The 13991-nt window shown below is 44.2% G+C and overlaps 1 protein-coding gene across 17 annotated transcripts in view; it reads left to right on the forward strand.

Moving 5' to 3' along the window:
* Positions 1–7063, forward strand: part of BTRC (beta-transducin repeat containing E3 ubiquitin protein ligase) — a 119689-nt gene extending 112626 nt beyond the window's left edge. For 13 of the 17 annotated variants that reach the window (XM_026069509.1, XM_026069513.1, XM_026069512.1 and 10 more), the window contains 4 exons: positions 473–583; positions 1686–1764; positions 5419–5612; positions 6638–7063. In XM_026069509.1, the coding sequence (XP_025925294.1) occupies positions 473–583; positions 1686–1764; positions 5419–5580 (352 nt within the window). In that variant the 3' untranslated portion in view covers positions 5581–5612; positions 6638–7063. The other 4 variants (XM_026069518.1, XM_026069510.1, XM_026069516.1 and 1 more) reach the window with 4 other exon arrangements.
* The last annotated feature ends 6928 nt before the right edge of the window (positions 7064–13991 follow it).

The following is a 13991-nucleotide window of genomic DNA, read 5'->3' on the forward strand; positions in this document are numbered from 1 at the left end:
GTGTAGGGGTACAAGAAGAGTTGTATACCCTGTGAAGGCACTTTACCTATTGCAACAAGATGCCAAGAGGATTGGTAAGTCTCCCTCTCCTACCATCTTCTAGTCAAGACAGGATATTTTTATGAAAAATGGACTTCAGTAAAACAAAATTATGAAGCTCACTACAAGGATAACAGAGATATCCTGTGTCTTGTGTTACTAGATCAGCAGATACTAGACCCCTCTGGTCTTAAAATATTTGGATCTCTGAATCATTTCCCTTGTGGTACTGCAACATAAAAGGGTCATGTTGAAAAACATGCATCCAGCTTAACTGCAGGAAAAGGAATGATGAATGTAGTTGGTTTCTTCTATGTTGTTTCATCATAATCTTTATTTCCAAGTTTCCATTAAGTACAAGAAAGGACCAAATCTTTCCTTGCAATAATGAGATCTTCAAAAATTCTCGGTACTTCTTTCTAATCTCTTCCAGGCTGTGGGATATCGAGTGCGGGGCGTGTTTACGAGTACTGGAAGGCCATGAAGAGTTGGTGAGATGCATACGCTTTGATAACAAGAGGATAGTCAGCGGGGCATATGATGGGTGAGGCTGTCAGTGCAGTCTGGATACCTTGAATCCTCCTGTCTCTTTTTGTCTCTCTCATCCTGCTTTGYTAGACATTCCTTATAAAGATTAGACTCCTTGTCTATCATACTGAGAGGCCCTTTTCATGGCCAGTAAATAAGAAGCGTGCTGCRAAGTACACTTTTTTTTCTTCCTTTGAAATAAGTCAGTGTGGTTTGATGTGTGTAGTCCAGTTCCTTAGCTCATAAGAATGTCTGACAGACTCGATCTGAAACCTCTTCTAGTTGAGCCACTGGTAAGAACAACCCGTAGTTCTCTCCCTGCAAAAGTAGAGGTTTTTGTGGCAGATCAGAAATCTGTCCATAAGCAAAAAATGATACTGCTTTTTTACAAATGCAGTACATCTTTTTAACAGTGCTTAGTTGCTGTGTGAGCATATTTGCATGTATCACTTTTCCCCAGAGCTGGACATCAGGTCCTGGTTACCTGTTCTTGGTTTGGTAACAGAAACAGATTTGCTGATTCAGGGGAGGAGGTGTCTGAAGRTTCCATAGAAGCCACCTGCAGTTGCTACTTGCAACAATTCACTCTTGCCACAAGTTTAGGTTGAACAATTTTATTATGCGTCACTGTTGTCCTTGGAAAAGAGAAAGACTGGTATCAGTTAAAGGAGAGGATGAGTTCCTATTTGGAGAGTCAGATAAGTGCAGAGGCTGACACACAAGAATATATATATATATATATATATAAGAAAATATATAGCACCTTCATTACACAAATCCTCACATTCTTTCCCAACTGTGATTATGTCTTTTGGGCCATTTGTCACTACAGACTAGGTATCTGCGCTAACCCTCCTCCATGTTTCTTTGTTAGTTATCGTCACCTGCTTTTATGTGTTTTACTTTATGTTAACTGCACATTTTTTTCTGCTATTAAGCTCCGTGAGCTTTATAGAGGGGAAATGCAAGAACCAGGTCTCAAGAGCAGAAAGATTTGTGTAGTTTCCCATGAACTTGTGTATTAGCTAAGCTGTGCGAACAGTTAATTTTTGCTCAGTAAACACTTGCTCTCTTCTCTTTAACAGAGCTGTGGTGTTTGTCTATGTTTTCACTACTAGGAAAATTAAAGTGTGGGATCTGGTGGCTGCTCTGGACCCCCGTGCTCCAGCAGGGACCCTCTGCCTGCGAACCCTTGTGGTAAGAGTTTTTGTTAGGGGTGGTGGAGAGAGTAGAAAAGCGTGCTTGATCAGGATTGCAAGATCTAGAAAACAGGGTCCCAAGAAAGCTGCAGGTTTACTAGAAAATGAGGGAGTTTGAGGGAGCTTGAAAGACCTGCCCAATATAGATTCCACAGCCAGTCATAGACTGTCACTTCAGAGGGTCAATTCTCTCCTGCATAGTCTTGTCATCACTGCAGTATTTTGCATCACTGCAGCACTGAGGACTATCTTCAAGCAGATATATTAGTTTTTACTACCATTAGGCTTAATGCACACACTTCCATGTGGCTAGAGGGGGTAGTTACATCTTTTTATTTGTCTTTTGGGCGGAGGGGTCTCTCTTCTTTGGGAGTCCAACTTTTTTTTTTTTTTTTAACATTGCAGTGTAATTAAAAATTAGAACCTGTGGAGGTTTCTTTCACTTTTGAAGTTTTGTTACCTGGTTTTAAGTTCATAACTAAATCCGTTTATGAGACTTCCCTGTCTTGGAATCCATGTGCCAATGGGTTTTCCTAGCCCATATATGTATCTAATGATGTAGTCCATGCTGTCTGAGTTGTTGACATGAAATTTCCTGAAGAAAGGAAGTACATTCCAATTTTTGGAGGAACAAGAGCAAAAGCAACCTTGAAAATGCTTTTTACTGGCTTTTGAGTGCTAAAGGAAAGAGAGGCTAATGACTGGAAGGAACAAACAGTGAAACTTCCTCATCCTTAGACAGTGACTACACTGGCATTGCTCTCATGCTGTCTGTTGATGTTTAGTGCAGGTCTGATGAAGGTGTGGTAAAGGTGTSGTTGTGTGAGTGATAACATCATTCACAGCAGTGCTTAGCAGAGGCTCCTCACTGGTTTTAGAATAATGTGGGAAGGTTGTGAGAAAAACACCAGTGCAGTCAAGGCCATGGGATGGTTCCTATAAGCATCTCTGCATCCCATTCATCCCTAAAACTTGGACTGTTGCTGCTCTGACAATACTTGCGCTGGGGATAAAGGAAGATTTCAGTCCCGTACCAAATTCACATTGAAAAAGAAGTACTGAAGTTCTTGCTTTTAGAAAAGAAATATTTGGGCTGTGATGGAGTCTGGATACATTAAACCAGTTCCTGCTGTGGCATGTGACTGATGTCTTTGCTCTAAACCAACAGCATACTGAGGCTGTCTGATTCTCTAAACATGTGGTTACCTCTCATCAGCCAAGCTGCTGTAGGTGACCTGCGCGCTCATCGACCACCTGAATTGCCACTGTTGCTATACATTTCACTAATGTCTTTTACTTCACATTTGGCACAGGCTGTGARGGTTTACAGTGACTCGGCTGACAGGCAGTAGCTCATTAAGCCATGCTAACTTTTTTTCAATCTTGTATTTAGACCATAAGCTGCAGAATAAGAGTCTGTGAGAGCCTTGGATGCCTGCAGGTACTATGTTGAAAAACATTCTTGTTAGCCAAATAGAACTGCAAATAGTTTCATGGCTGAAATCCAGAAAAAACCCTTTGTCATCGGCCACTCATTTGCAAACTGTGGAACAACTCTGTGCCCATGAACACATATCCTGAAAGTCTAAGACTTTAGCATGCTATTAGTAGTGTTCCTGTTCCAGCCTGAGACAAATGTGTGCTTAGTAACCTGTAGACTTAATTTAACTACTGTGATTTCCTCTGCATTTTCCAGCAGTGGACAGCTCAAGTGCCCCAACTAATTATATTATAAATCAGAAGCGGTGGGATGGAAACACTGTAGGAATCTCAACACATGGATACTCATAAATCCCTGTTTGATAGCAATGGAGGGGGCCAAAAGAGGAGGGGCAGAGGAGGCTGTTGTGGTGCTTTCAGGGCTTTTCATGTTTATGACAACAGGGTGTCCTTATACCCGCTTACCCATGGGTTTTTTTTTTCCTCTCTTCCCTTGGCCTCCARAATTAAACCGGGCTGCACAATGAACATCGTGAGTCTCCTGCTGCTCGTGTTCAATTTTCAAACAGTGGGAGGAAAGTCCGCAGATAACGAATGCTCACTGCATGCCAGGTCCTTTCCGGTTTTGTCGTCTTTTAGCTGAAAGAGCAGCTACATGAGTCTGACAGCAGCTTTCCAGGCTCAGAATAAGCACACGGTACAGCTTTCCTTATCAGCTAAAGAGTCCAGGTCCTTGCAGCCTCCACTTGTGATGTGCAGTCTGCTTATTGCCCCCGCCACTGCAGCGGCAAAGGGCAGGTGCTATGTGGAACTTTTATGGCAGCTTTCATTAGCCTRCAGTGACTGGGGAAAAAGAAGGGTTTTCAAAACAGTTTTTAGACATACCCATCTCTTTCGGTGCCCCTGTGAACAGTCCCTCAGTGGATCTGGCTGTTGAAGTGATATTTTTTAGCAGGGACTTCTTTACATCACTGATACATCATAGAAACTGGAAACAGAGTTCCCTTTGGAGCAGGTGGAGTGTCAGAAACCTATAAAGTATTTTTAAGATGAATTCAGATGATTTGGTTAGAAGATCAGGAAGGTTCCAGTGATTGGATTTTTTTTTAATTTATCTTACAAATAGAATCTGACTTTGGTGTGTGTATTTTCAGTTAATGTGAAGATTTAAAGATTCCCTTTAAAACAGCTGTTGTGTTCTCTCTGTGCTTTGCAAACTAAGCTTTGTTTCTGGAATCCTGTGCCATAAGACAGAGGCTTCCCATTTAGTAGTTAACTATTCTCTTATATCTGAATATTTGAAAAATCTGTATTTTCAGTATTAGAACATTTTTAACCACATTTCTGTTCCTGACCCTAGGCCACTTCCACTATGTGAGCACTGCAGAGAAATGTTTATTAATGGAAGAGATAGGACTTGCCCTATCCACTTGCTGAAACCACTTGCATGGTTTCTGTTCCCTTCTGACTGAGGAGGAGGCCACTGCTCACTCTTGCAGCAGTAGGCACCAAGAAAAAATAGCCAGCAAAAAAGGGAACCACAGTGGATTTGCTCCGTGATATCCAGGATCTTGCAGTTGCCTCCTGTTAATTACAGTCTGAACTCTTGCCAAATTGTCATGCCATTTCCACTCAGCCTCAGAGCAGAATGCAAACTGCCTATAAAGAATGCCCTTTCTAGTTCATATTTTTAGAACTGCTTAAGAGGAATTATTACTGTGTCACCGGACTTTACAACAGTCTCCTTAGTGTCCTCCAGTATTAAGCTCTTTCCTCTTCAGCAGTAGCGATGGTGCCAAGTCTTGAATGCAAAATTCTCATCTCTTCCCCTTTAACCTACTGCATATGGTAATGATGTGATTTCGGGAAAAAATTACACAGTAGAGCAAGGAAGACAAAACACCAGGCTGAACTGTGTTGTGGAGGGAGCTTGGTTTGTTCTTCACAGTGTGTGTATGGGGACTGAAGGGGTAAYGGGATAACTATAAACTTCCTGCTAGCCAAGAACTCAGAAATGGCAAACTCTCTTCAGCTCACTGAAAGAGGGCTTAGTTTACGCTACGTGGGTGATGATGCACAATGTGTCATGTGGGGTTTCCTGTCTGAGAAATTAATTCTATCCTAGAACCGAACCCAAGTTTGTCTTCCCTGCTCTATCCCAGGAGCCAGCAGGTGTGCGAAGTAACACGCTGCGTCTCCTGCTTGCATTTAGGAGCATTCTGGAAGAGTCTTTCGACTTCAGTTYGATGAGTTCCAGATCGTCAGCAGCTCACATGATGACACCATCCTCATCTGGGATTTTCTGAATGACCCAGCTGCCCAAGCAGAATCCACTCGTTCCCCATCCAGAACATACACCTACATCTCAAGATAAATAACACTACACTGTACCTCACACTTGCACAGGTAAAAATAAATACATAAATAAAAAGAGACTCAAAGGTGACACTGGATGTAGTGCCAAGCATGCTGCTTGAATGGCTAGCTGGACCAGTCAGTATTTCTCCTCTTGTATGAGCAGCCATTACAGTGTCCTGTAGACAGAAATGGTTTTGATGCCTTAGAATAGGGGCTTTATCCTAGGATTTGTGGCATGTGGTGCCTATGAGTTTTCCTGAAGAACCCCTCCCCCTCTGTCCATCACCATCAACAATTAAATCAGCTATCACTGCTGTCTAGAAAGAAGGAGGGTTTCTGCAGAGTGAGTAGAGCAGCTGCTGCCTAACAAGGGGATGCAGATGGCCTGACCCTGGGCAGTTGTCACCAGGCAGGAGGACTTCGCCARGAAGTGCCAGCTTTGTTCCCTCCCTCTGAAGTGATGACCATTCTTCTCGCTCTGCAGCAAGCTGATTCAAGAGAACAGTTTGGCTAGGAGAGAAGACACTGAGGCACAAGCCCAGGCAGATTAAATCAAGATGCATCAATGTGCCAAATCATTTATTCATAAGGCCTAGCCCTCCTTCTCTCTACCTACTACAGCATGTGTGTTAAATTGCTAATGTCAGAGCTTGGCTGGTTTGTTCGTCACCTTACCCTTTTGTATTGGCCAACACAGTGTGGGGAAGAGATCATATTTCTTATGCTTGAGTCAGTTGCAGAGCAGATTTGATATATGAGAGCGGAGTGGGATAGGCGTKATTGCTCACTTTGGTGGGCACCACCCCTGTTAGTAGCTTGAGAAAAATGGCAGAAGGGCTGACAGACTTCTGCAAGAGGATGTTCGCAGTGTCAGTGACCTTGCAAATGCTCTGTTACGGAGCACATCCTGTATTCTGTCTGTTTGATGGATAAATATCCAGTCATGCTCCGGAGCTGCCAGCCCAGCAATCTTCATTTTCCCAAACACTCTGGTCAATCAGGTGTTCTTTTAAATCTTTAAAATGTTTAGTACGAACAGGGTTTGTTTGTTTTGTTCTGTTTTTTGTTTCCAGGACTCATTTAAGCTGCAGTATTTAAATTATCTGCCAATGCCAGGACAAAAGAACTATCCACGTAACCAATACTTGCTGAAGAGAGGGGCTCTCAGACTTGTTTCTGGAACAAAGTTGGCATGCGGTTGATCTCAGACAGGGTCTACTCAGCGTGGCTGACTGCTGAAGTGCTGCTATATCAGAAGATGACTTTTATCTTTCATGAACAATTAACATTTTTAAACCTTCCTTTCCCTTTTCATCCCTCTTCCCCATCTTCCTTTTCACTCCTCTTCCCTCTACCCTCTTTGGTTCCCTTCCAGACCCAGTCACAGATGTCCTATGAATATATTTAAGATGTTGCCAGAATGTGTTGCTTTGCTGTTAAGCAGAAGACTTATAGCCACAGTGCACCCTGCTGAGAGAGTCACTTCAGGGATGGGAGGGTGGGTGGGGAGAAGGCTGCTACTTTCAGACTGAAATCAATATCCATTGCTGGGCCTTTATAAAAGCATTCAACTCTGAAGAGCAAGAGAAACACTTAYAACAGCCAGACCAGGGGCCCTCCTCCCTGCGGCTTTTGGCTGTTCTGACTGCAGAACTATTTTTTGTGGAGAGAGGACCCTTGAAATTTGACTATTATGAGCCAAATCCATCTCTTTCCTCTCCTGCCTGCTCTGCTAACCCTTTGGAAGCTGAATGTGTATTGTAATCTCCCTTAACATCTGCTTGGCTGGGGAATGCTAGTAAATGAAAAGTTAAAMCCTCTTCTGCCAGAGTCTCAAGCATGATGGCCTGGGGTTGAGATCCAGTCCCCCCCCCCCGGTGTGGAATGTTGGCTGAGGGCGATGTTTCACTCGCAGAGGGATTGTCTGTACCAAGGACAATCTTCCTCCTGATGTTGTCTCTGGAGACAGTGTGTTGCTGATGGCTTAGGAATCATTCTGTATGTAGGATGAAGTTTGAAGCTAAGGTGAGGAGGAGAGCTGGACATTACTCTTTTCTTTCCATGCCCTTTCCCCTCAGAGAGGCTGTAGCCCTGTGCTGGAAGCGGGAGCTGCTAAGAACCTAGTGGAGCTCTTGAGACTGAGCCATCCTAGCAGGAGTGGGGACACTGCATGAGTACTCTGGCCATGACAGCAAGATTTTGCTCACGTGCGCAGCGTTGGGGCACAGTCCCCTGGTGATGGCAAGTGGGTAAATGAATGTGGCCATGAGTGCGGTCAGTAAAGTTAGCAGTAGCTCCGGGACAGTTCTACAGCATTTCTGCGGCTGACCCTTCCAGAAAGCATTAGGAGGGAGAGCCTTTGCTGTGCTTCCCTAACCTATGTGCATGCTGCATTGCAGTTTAGGGGCACAAGACAATTAGTCCCTTTACTGATAGCTGGGCTGGATCTTTGCTTTGCAGCTAAGGCTTTTGTGAATTGACGTAGTTTAAAGGAGAAAAGTAGCCCTGAAAAGGAGGGACATGGGGTGTCATGGGGTGGAAGACAATTCTGCATGYCTCTGAACTAGACAGAGAGGTCTGGGGGAAAACAGCTGTTTCTACAGAGCTGAAAAGAATTGCAGCAGGCCTGCATTTTGATCAAAAAAGATTGTGTAAACTAGATCCTGGTTATTCCAGGTTGGGCCCACATTTTTACTGTAGGTCTTGAATAACCCCCACTGCCTTAGTAGGGAATTGCTCCAGTCCCACAGTAGGAAATCAGGGCCCTTTGTCTCTGGGGTAGAGAAGTTTTAAACAGTTATTAACACCCTCTAAACTTGGAACTTGGCAGATGGGAAATTTTATTTAGCCATTCTCATCAAATTCGCTTTGCTGCAGAAGCAGTTGCATYGTTTCTACATGCTTGGGATGCAGTTTTTCCACCAATGAAATTTTGCAAGAGGCTGAGCCAAGAGTCCCCAGAGAGCAGTCCAGAGGGCTTAAATCATTTTGGTGACAGCCAAGATGGACAAAAGGCAATGGAGTTATGGAGGAAGGGATAGCCAGTGCTTGCAGAGTCACTAGTAGAGCTCTATAAGCGCATGAGCAGCAGTGTTAAGCACCCAGCTCTCTGTATTTTCACCGAGGCAAGAAACTACATCAGTGCTAAAGAGCGTCTCAGAGCATGTGGTGACACTCCTGTTTTCTGTTTGTTTGAACTACTGTTGTAGAAAGAGTCAAACAGGTTAACTCTCTTAAGTACCATTGACAGTATGACCTATCTCTGCAGAGTCCTTAAAGTTCTGAATCTCAACCATAGGTTCATCCACAACTAATTGTGGCACTACTTTCAGCTCTAGGAAGGCTGTCTGGGATTTCAGGCAGTTAACCATAGCACACATACTGCAATCCCAAATCAAAACTGGTTGGGGAGCGTAGAGAATCAAAGTTTACATCCCAAACTTCCCTGAGCTCAAGTTCTGAGTCTTATTCTTAATAGTATGTGAACACTGTTCCTCTAAGTTCTGTTTTTACAAGGTCTGCAGTGTGGTCACCTGTAGGCAGTTTATACAACCTTGGCTGCTGATGTAATAGTCATTTTCCATCTTCAGTTTGTCTCATCATCCTCTGTCTTCTACCTTCAGGTTATTGTAGAAAGCAGTGATCTATTCCCCCAGCCTCTGAAGGCTGCAGAGCTTTGTAATATTTTGACTGCATCTTTGGGGATAATGCCTGAAAGGATGCCTTTTGTTTTGTTTTGTTTTGTTTTGTTTTGTTTTTTGCTAATTAAGAGAATTTGGGAAAACCAAAAGACTAGTTGGCCAAACACAGAGACAACACCATTGCAGATTGTCATTGGTTGTCATAGCCCTGCTGCTCCATGCTGCTATTTTGTAACTTCTAAGCACTGTAGGGTATTTGAGTGGTACCACAGTTTGAACTCTGCTGTATAGAGCTGTTTAAGGTACAGTTTGTGAGCAACAGCTGATATCCATGTTTGGCAAATGGTAAGAACAGTGTCTCATTGTCAAGAAGGGACTGTGTCTGGGTACTTAAATACAGAATTGCAAAAGGGGGAGGRTTTCTACCCCGATTCCTGAGTTGTACAAATTTGTGATAGCTAAGAAGGAAACTGAAGTTAACTGATCTAACTTGAACTTGAATCTGCCACGGCTTGACATTTGTTGGTGTTCATTGTGCACCCAGGGAGAAATAATCTGGTAAGTAGATCTCCCAGTGTCAGAAGAAAGTGGCTCGTGTGTGTGTGTGTGTTTGTGTGTGAGTGTGCAAGAGTGCATGTGAGAGAAAGGTTTCAGCATGAACTGAATGGGTAATCCCTCAGCCAGGTTGGAGTAATTGCAGAGTTTATAATGAAAAGAACTAGAAGGTGCGTGCTAAAAGGAGATAAAAGCAAGGTCTGGAATTGTCTGTGGGCTTTAAGTGTTGCATATCACTTTGAAATGGAATGAAATGAGATGAAGCATCTCTGCTGCGTAGAGATCRTCACTTCTGCCACAAGTAGGAAGCTCACACTAGCCTTCCCCCTTGGACTGTGGAATGGAAAGTACTGGAGGTGTGGGACATTAAGAGCAGGACAATCCATTTTGGCCACACCATCTCCTGCTTGTGACTCCTTTGGCAATGGGGCACAGTTTTGCTGCAAATATTTCTCATCCTCAAAGGAATACAGCTTGCTTTAAAATATGCAAATAGAAAATGGCATGAAGGAATTTGCAGCGAGAGAATTTCTGCAGCTGTCTCTTCTGGAGCAGCTCCCTCTGCTCCCCGTTAACTTTCAGGGACAGACACATTCTCTGTTGGAACAGAAGGATTCGGGTGACAAGTTTAGAAGCCTGTGATCATCAGAAATGCTGAAATGCTTTAAACTTGTTTCTAAACTGGAAGCTGACTTGGACCACCATGCTCTACTTACCCACCTCCTGCTCCAAAGGATCCTTTTTTCTTTTTCTTAGGTTTTTTTTTTGAACACTGAAAAAGCTGGAGAGTAACATGCACATTTCTCTGCTCCCAGGTATRCATTTCCTGCCCCTGCCATGCAGTCCTTTCTCAGTCTGAGCAGAACTCTAGGCTTGGGTCTGAGGTTCTCGGCATCCCAAAACCAGTGGGGAGTTGTCGATGTTCAGTGCATCTCCAGGCCGAGCTCTTCCCCTAACTCTGTTAGCTTCCTTTAATGCTATTTTAGATCTGCTTTTTGTGACTGATGATTCCTAAACTAGCTTGTGGGGGAGCATTTGTGGTTGACCCATGGTGCGAGCTGCCCTTCCTAGTTARGGAAGCTGATTAGATGGAGCGGCCAGTCTTCCTGCTGCAGACTGGCTCTTAACTGTGGGAGGAAAAGGAGGAGATGACCCATGTGGTTGAAAGCTAGGAGAGGAGTGTGGGGATGGAGATGGATCTCTACAGAAGTGGGGACAATACTGAAAATAGTCTAGCTTGTGTCCTTGGCTCAGAAGAAAGGAAGTTTTCTGTGAGAGCATTGAAAATCATCAGGAGGTAATGAAGTAATGCTTCCAAGTGCTGAACTGGTCAGCTGATGCCCCCTTTTAGGTTGCACTGGGGCATGAGGAGAGAGGGACAGTCTAAATTACACTGGCCAAGACAAGAATGAACTTTGCCAGGGTCTCCAAGTGGCATGCATGATGCATCTGGCATGCTGAGCCTTGCCCTGCTGTTGTTCCCCCAGAAGCAATAAGCAATAGCTTCTAGAAGGAGAGGGAAACAGCAAGTGACCGAGCTGTCCCGCAAAGGAGGTCTTCATATGAAATCCCTCCTTCCTCCTGCCAGCAATTCCCTGCTGGGTTGATTGGCATGAGGGGCACACAGTCATTATATTCCCACTTCTAATACAGAGAGTCATTTGTCGCAGAAGCAACCGATCTCTTGGGTGCATTCCTTCTCCTCAGCCTCAGCGGTGGGTTGAGAAGAAAGGTTGCCTGCTGAGGCTGAGCATTTGACTTCCCCTTCTTTGCCCCTCACCCCATGTTTTTTTTAATGAGGTGTAGCCTTCTGGCTACTGGCAAATTCCCAAAGCTTCTCTCCCAGAGTAAGCCTTGACAGACTGCCAGAATAAATCATCCTTTGTCTTGTCAGAAAATTTTTCCCTTGACTTTCTGCTTGTTCCCCAAAACCATTGGTTTTCCCCTTTTGCTCAGTGGATATCCCACACAAGTTGTCACCYGTGATTGATCCTCAGTGATGCTAAGCTGATCCTCCCAAAACTACAGGGATTCTGATGTGCACAGATGCACAACCAGCAAAGATCTCTTAACATACTGTAACCAACTCCTAAAATAGGTCCCTTGTTTCAACAGCCTATCACCCTGAGAGTTACTGTGATTTCTGCTCAGGCAGGAAACGAATGCAGCTGTGGCCAGAAAAGTGAGCATGAAACACCAACCTTCCTCACACAGCATCTCTGCTCCATGCCTGTATTATGAATTACAATCTGTTGTCTTTACAAGCGAAGTGTTTTGATCTGTTAGTCCTGCAGCACAGGTTTACATATAAGCAAAGTCCCGCATGCCGAGGCATTACTGCTAGAGAAGGGCTGGCCAGCTTGTCCCAGGCTGTTTGCAGAGCTGGCAATTGGACTTGTAAAAGGAGCTAACTGTGACAAAATCTGGCAGTTCGGTGTGGGATTCTTGTGTTGCTTTTGAGAGTATAACTATGCTTTCGACTACTTTGTCCTTCTCATGTGAGGCATTGCAGGGCTAACCCTATCCACAGTTGTAAGATGGCACAAAAATATTTTGGACTTCAGTAAAATTGAACTGATCCAGTTTCTCCCAGTCATTTTACACCACTTCCTTTATCGGAGCTCCATGCCTACCAGGCCAACCTATGCTGCATCACTCCTACCTGCTCAGACTGAGATGGATGTGGAAGTGGGAGAGGTGAGAAAACATGGTTTCTCCAGAGTTTTCTGTTTGTTACTGCTATATTTGTTATCTGGATTCTTAAGTAATGAGTGCTTTGAATTTTGTGATTATGTTACGGTGATGTGTAGTTAACGTACTAATGTTCACTTGAGCTAGAATCATGGTAACAGTGTGTTTTTTTTTTTTTTTTAACTGTTCAGAAAATAACTTAAATACAAATATAAAGATTAAGCTGTGAATCTCTCCTGTTTTCCTTTTGGGGTGAAGGACCCTGTCAAAATACAAAGCCTATATGTTCTGTGACCCCTCTTATGTGAGTCACACTTCTGGTGCAGGTGCACTGTACGTGCAACATTTGCAGCATCAACATCTGGAAGCACTACTGCCATGCGGTGGACAGCTTTGCCCCAAGTCCTGGGTAGATGCAGCTTTACGTGGTGCACAAAACCTACAGTAGTCAGCTCCGCTTCCGAGCTGCCGGATGTCACTCATTGATGAATGCAGCATAAAAGACTGCTCTGGCAGTCAGAAGAAACACTTATTCCTAAAGCCACAGCATACTTTTTAATTAAGAAACTCTGTTCATGGCTGATGGTCTCTAGCTGGGACAAATGAGTCCACCCCGTAAATCAGAGAATGGATGTGACTGACACGTAAGAGCTCAAACCGTCCTGCCCATTAAAAAAGGGTGGCGGGGGGAGAAGCTATAAGGACTTTGTGCTTTTCTGGAGACTGTTGCAACCTYCTGGTTGGAGAAGCACAAATTTGTTTTATAAGCTAATCAGAATCCTGCTGCTCAATAATGAGTGAGTAATTGACATATCTCAGCACCAAGGTGCAACGCRACGGCTTAGGACGGTGTTGCGCTTACTGCCGGCCTGAATTTTAACACCAGCACCCTTGCCTTCAAAACACCTTTCTCTTAAAAACACTCCCTTTGATAGCAACTGTGGATCTTTTCGTTTTACCTAATAGCCCCTTTTAAAACAAAGGCTGCAGCAGTTTTAAGATCTCGACTCCTAGGGTGGCCCGAAAACAAACAAACGCTGCGCTGCTGCCGGCTCTCTCCCTGCTGGCTCCATTCTTGGGAGCCAGCAGGGGACTGGAGATTGTGAAGCCTCCTGCTTTTCCAAAGCACTGGGAGCAGGATTCCTGTCACTTCCAATCCCCTTCTCTCCTTGTGACAGGATTCCCAGCAGCCGGGTTTTCGGTTTGGCAAGGAGGGTTGATATTTACACTACTTGAACCTTTCCTGTTCCCTCCCTGTTTCTTCCTCCCCTATGATAATAGATTTGGAAGAAGAATTGCAATGACAGGCTTCATCCATCGTTTCAGATCGCTCTGTAGCGCAGGATGCAGCTTGATTTAAACAGTGCCAGGCTGCCAGTGCACACGAGTGAAACCACTTACCTTTAGTACTTGTAGTCCCTGGTCTCCTTGCGCCTTTTTCAAGTTTCTGTATGTACCCAAACAGACAAATATCACCCAGTTCTACGTGAGGCGGGTTCTCCCGGTGGGTTGTTTCTTAGCCATTTCTTAGCTATTCCCT

The sequence above is a fragment of the Apteryx rowi genome, unplaced genomic scaffold (genome assembly GCF_003343035.1).
Source record: "Apteryx rowi isolate R43461 unplaced genomic scaffold, aptRow1 scaffold_3, whole genome shotgun sequence".
NCBI classification, from domain to species: Eukaryota; Metazoa; Chordata; class Aves; order Apterygiformes; family Apterygidae; genus Apteryx; species Apteryx rowi.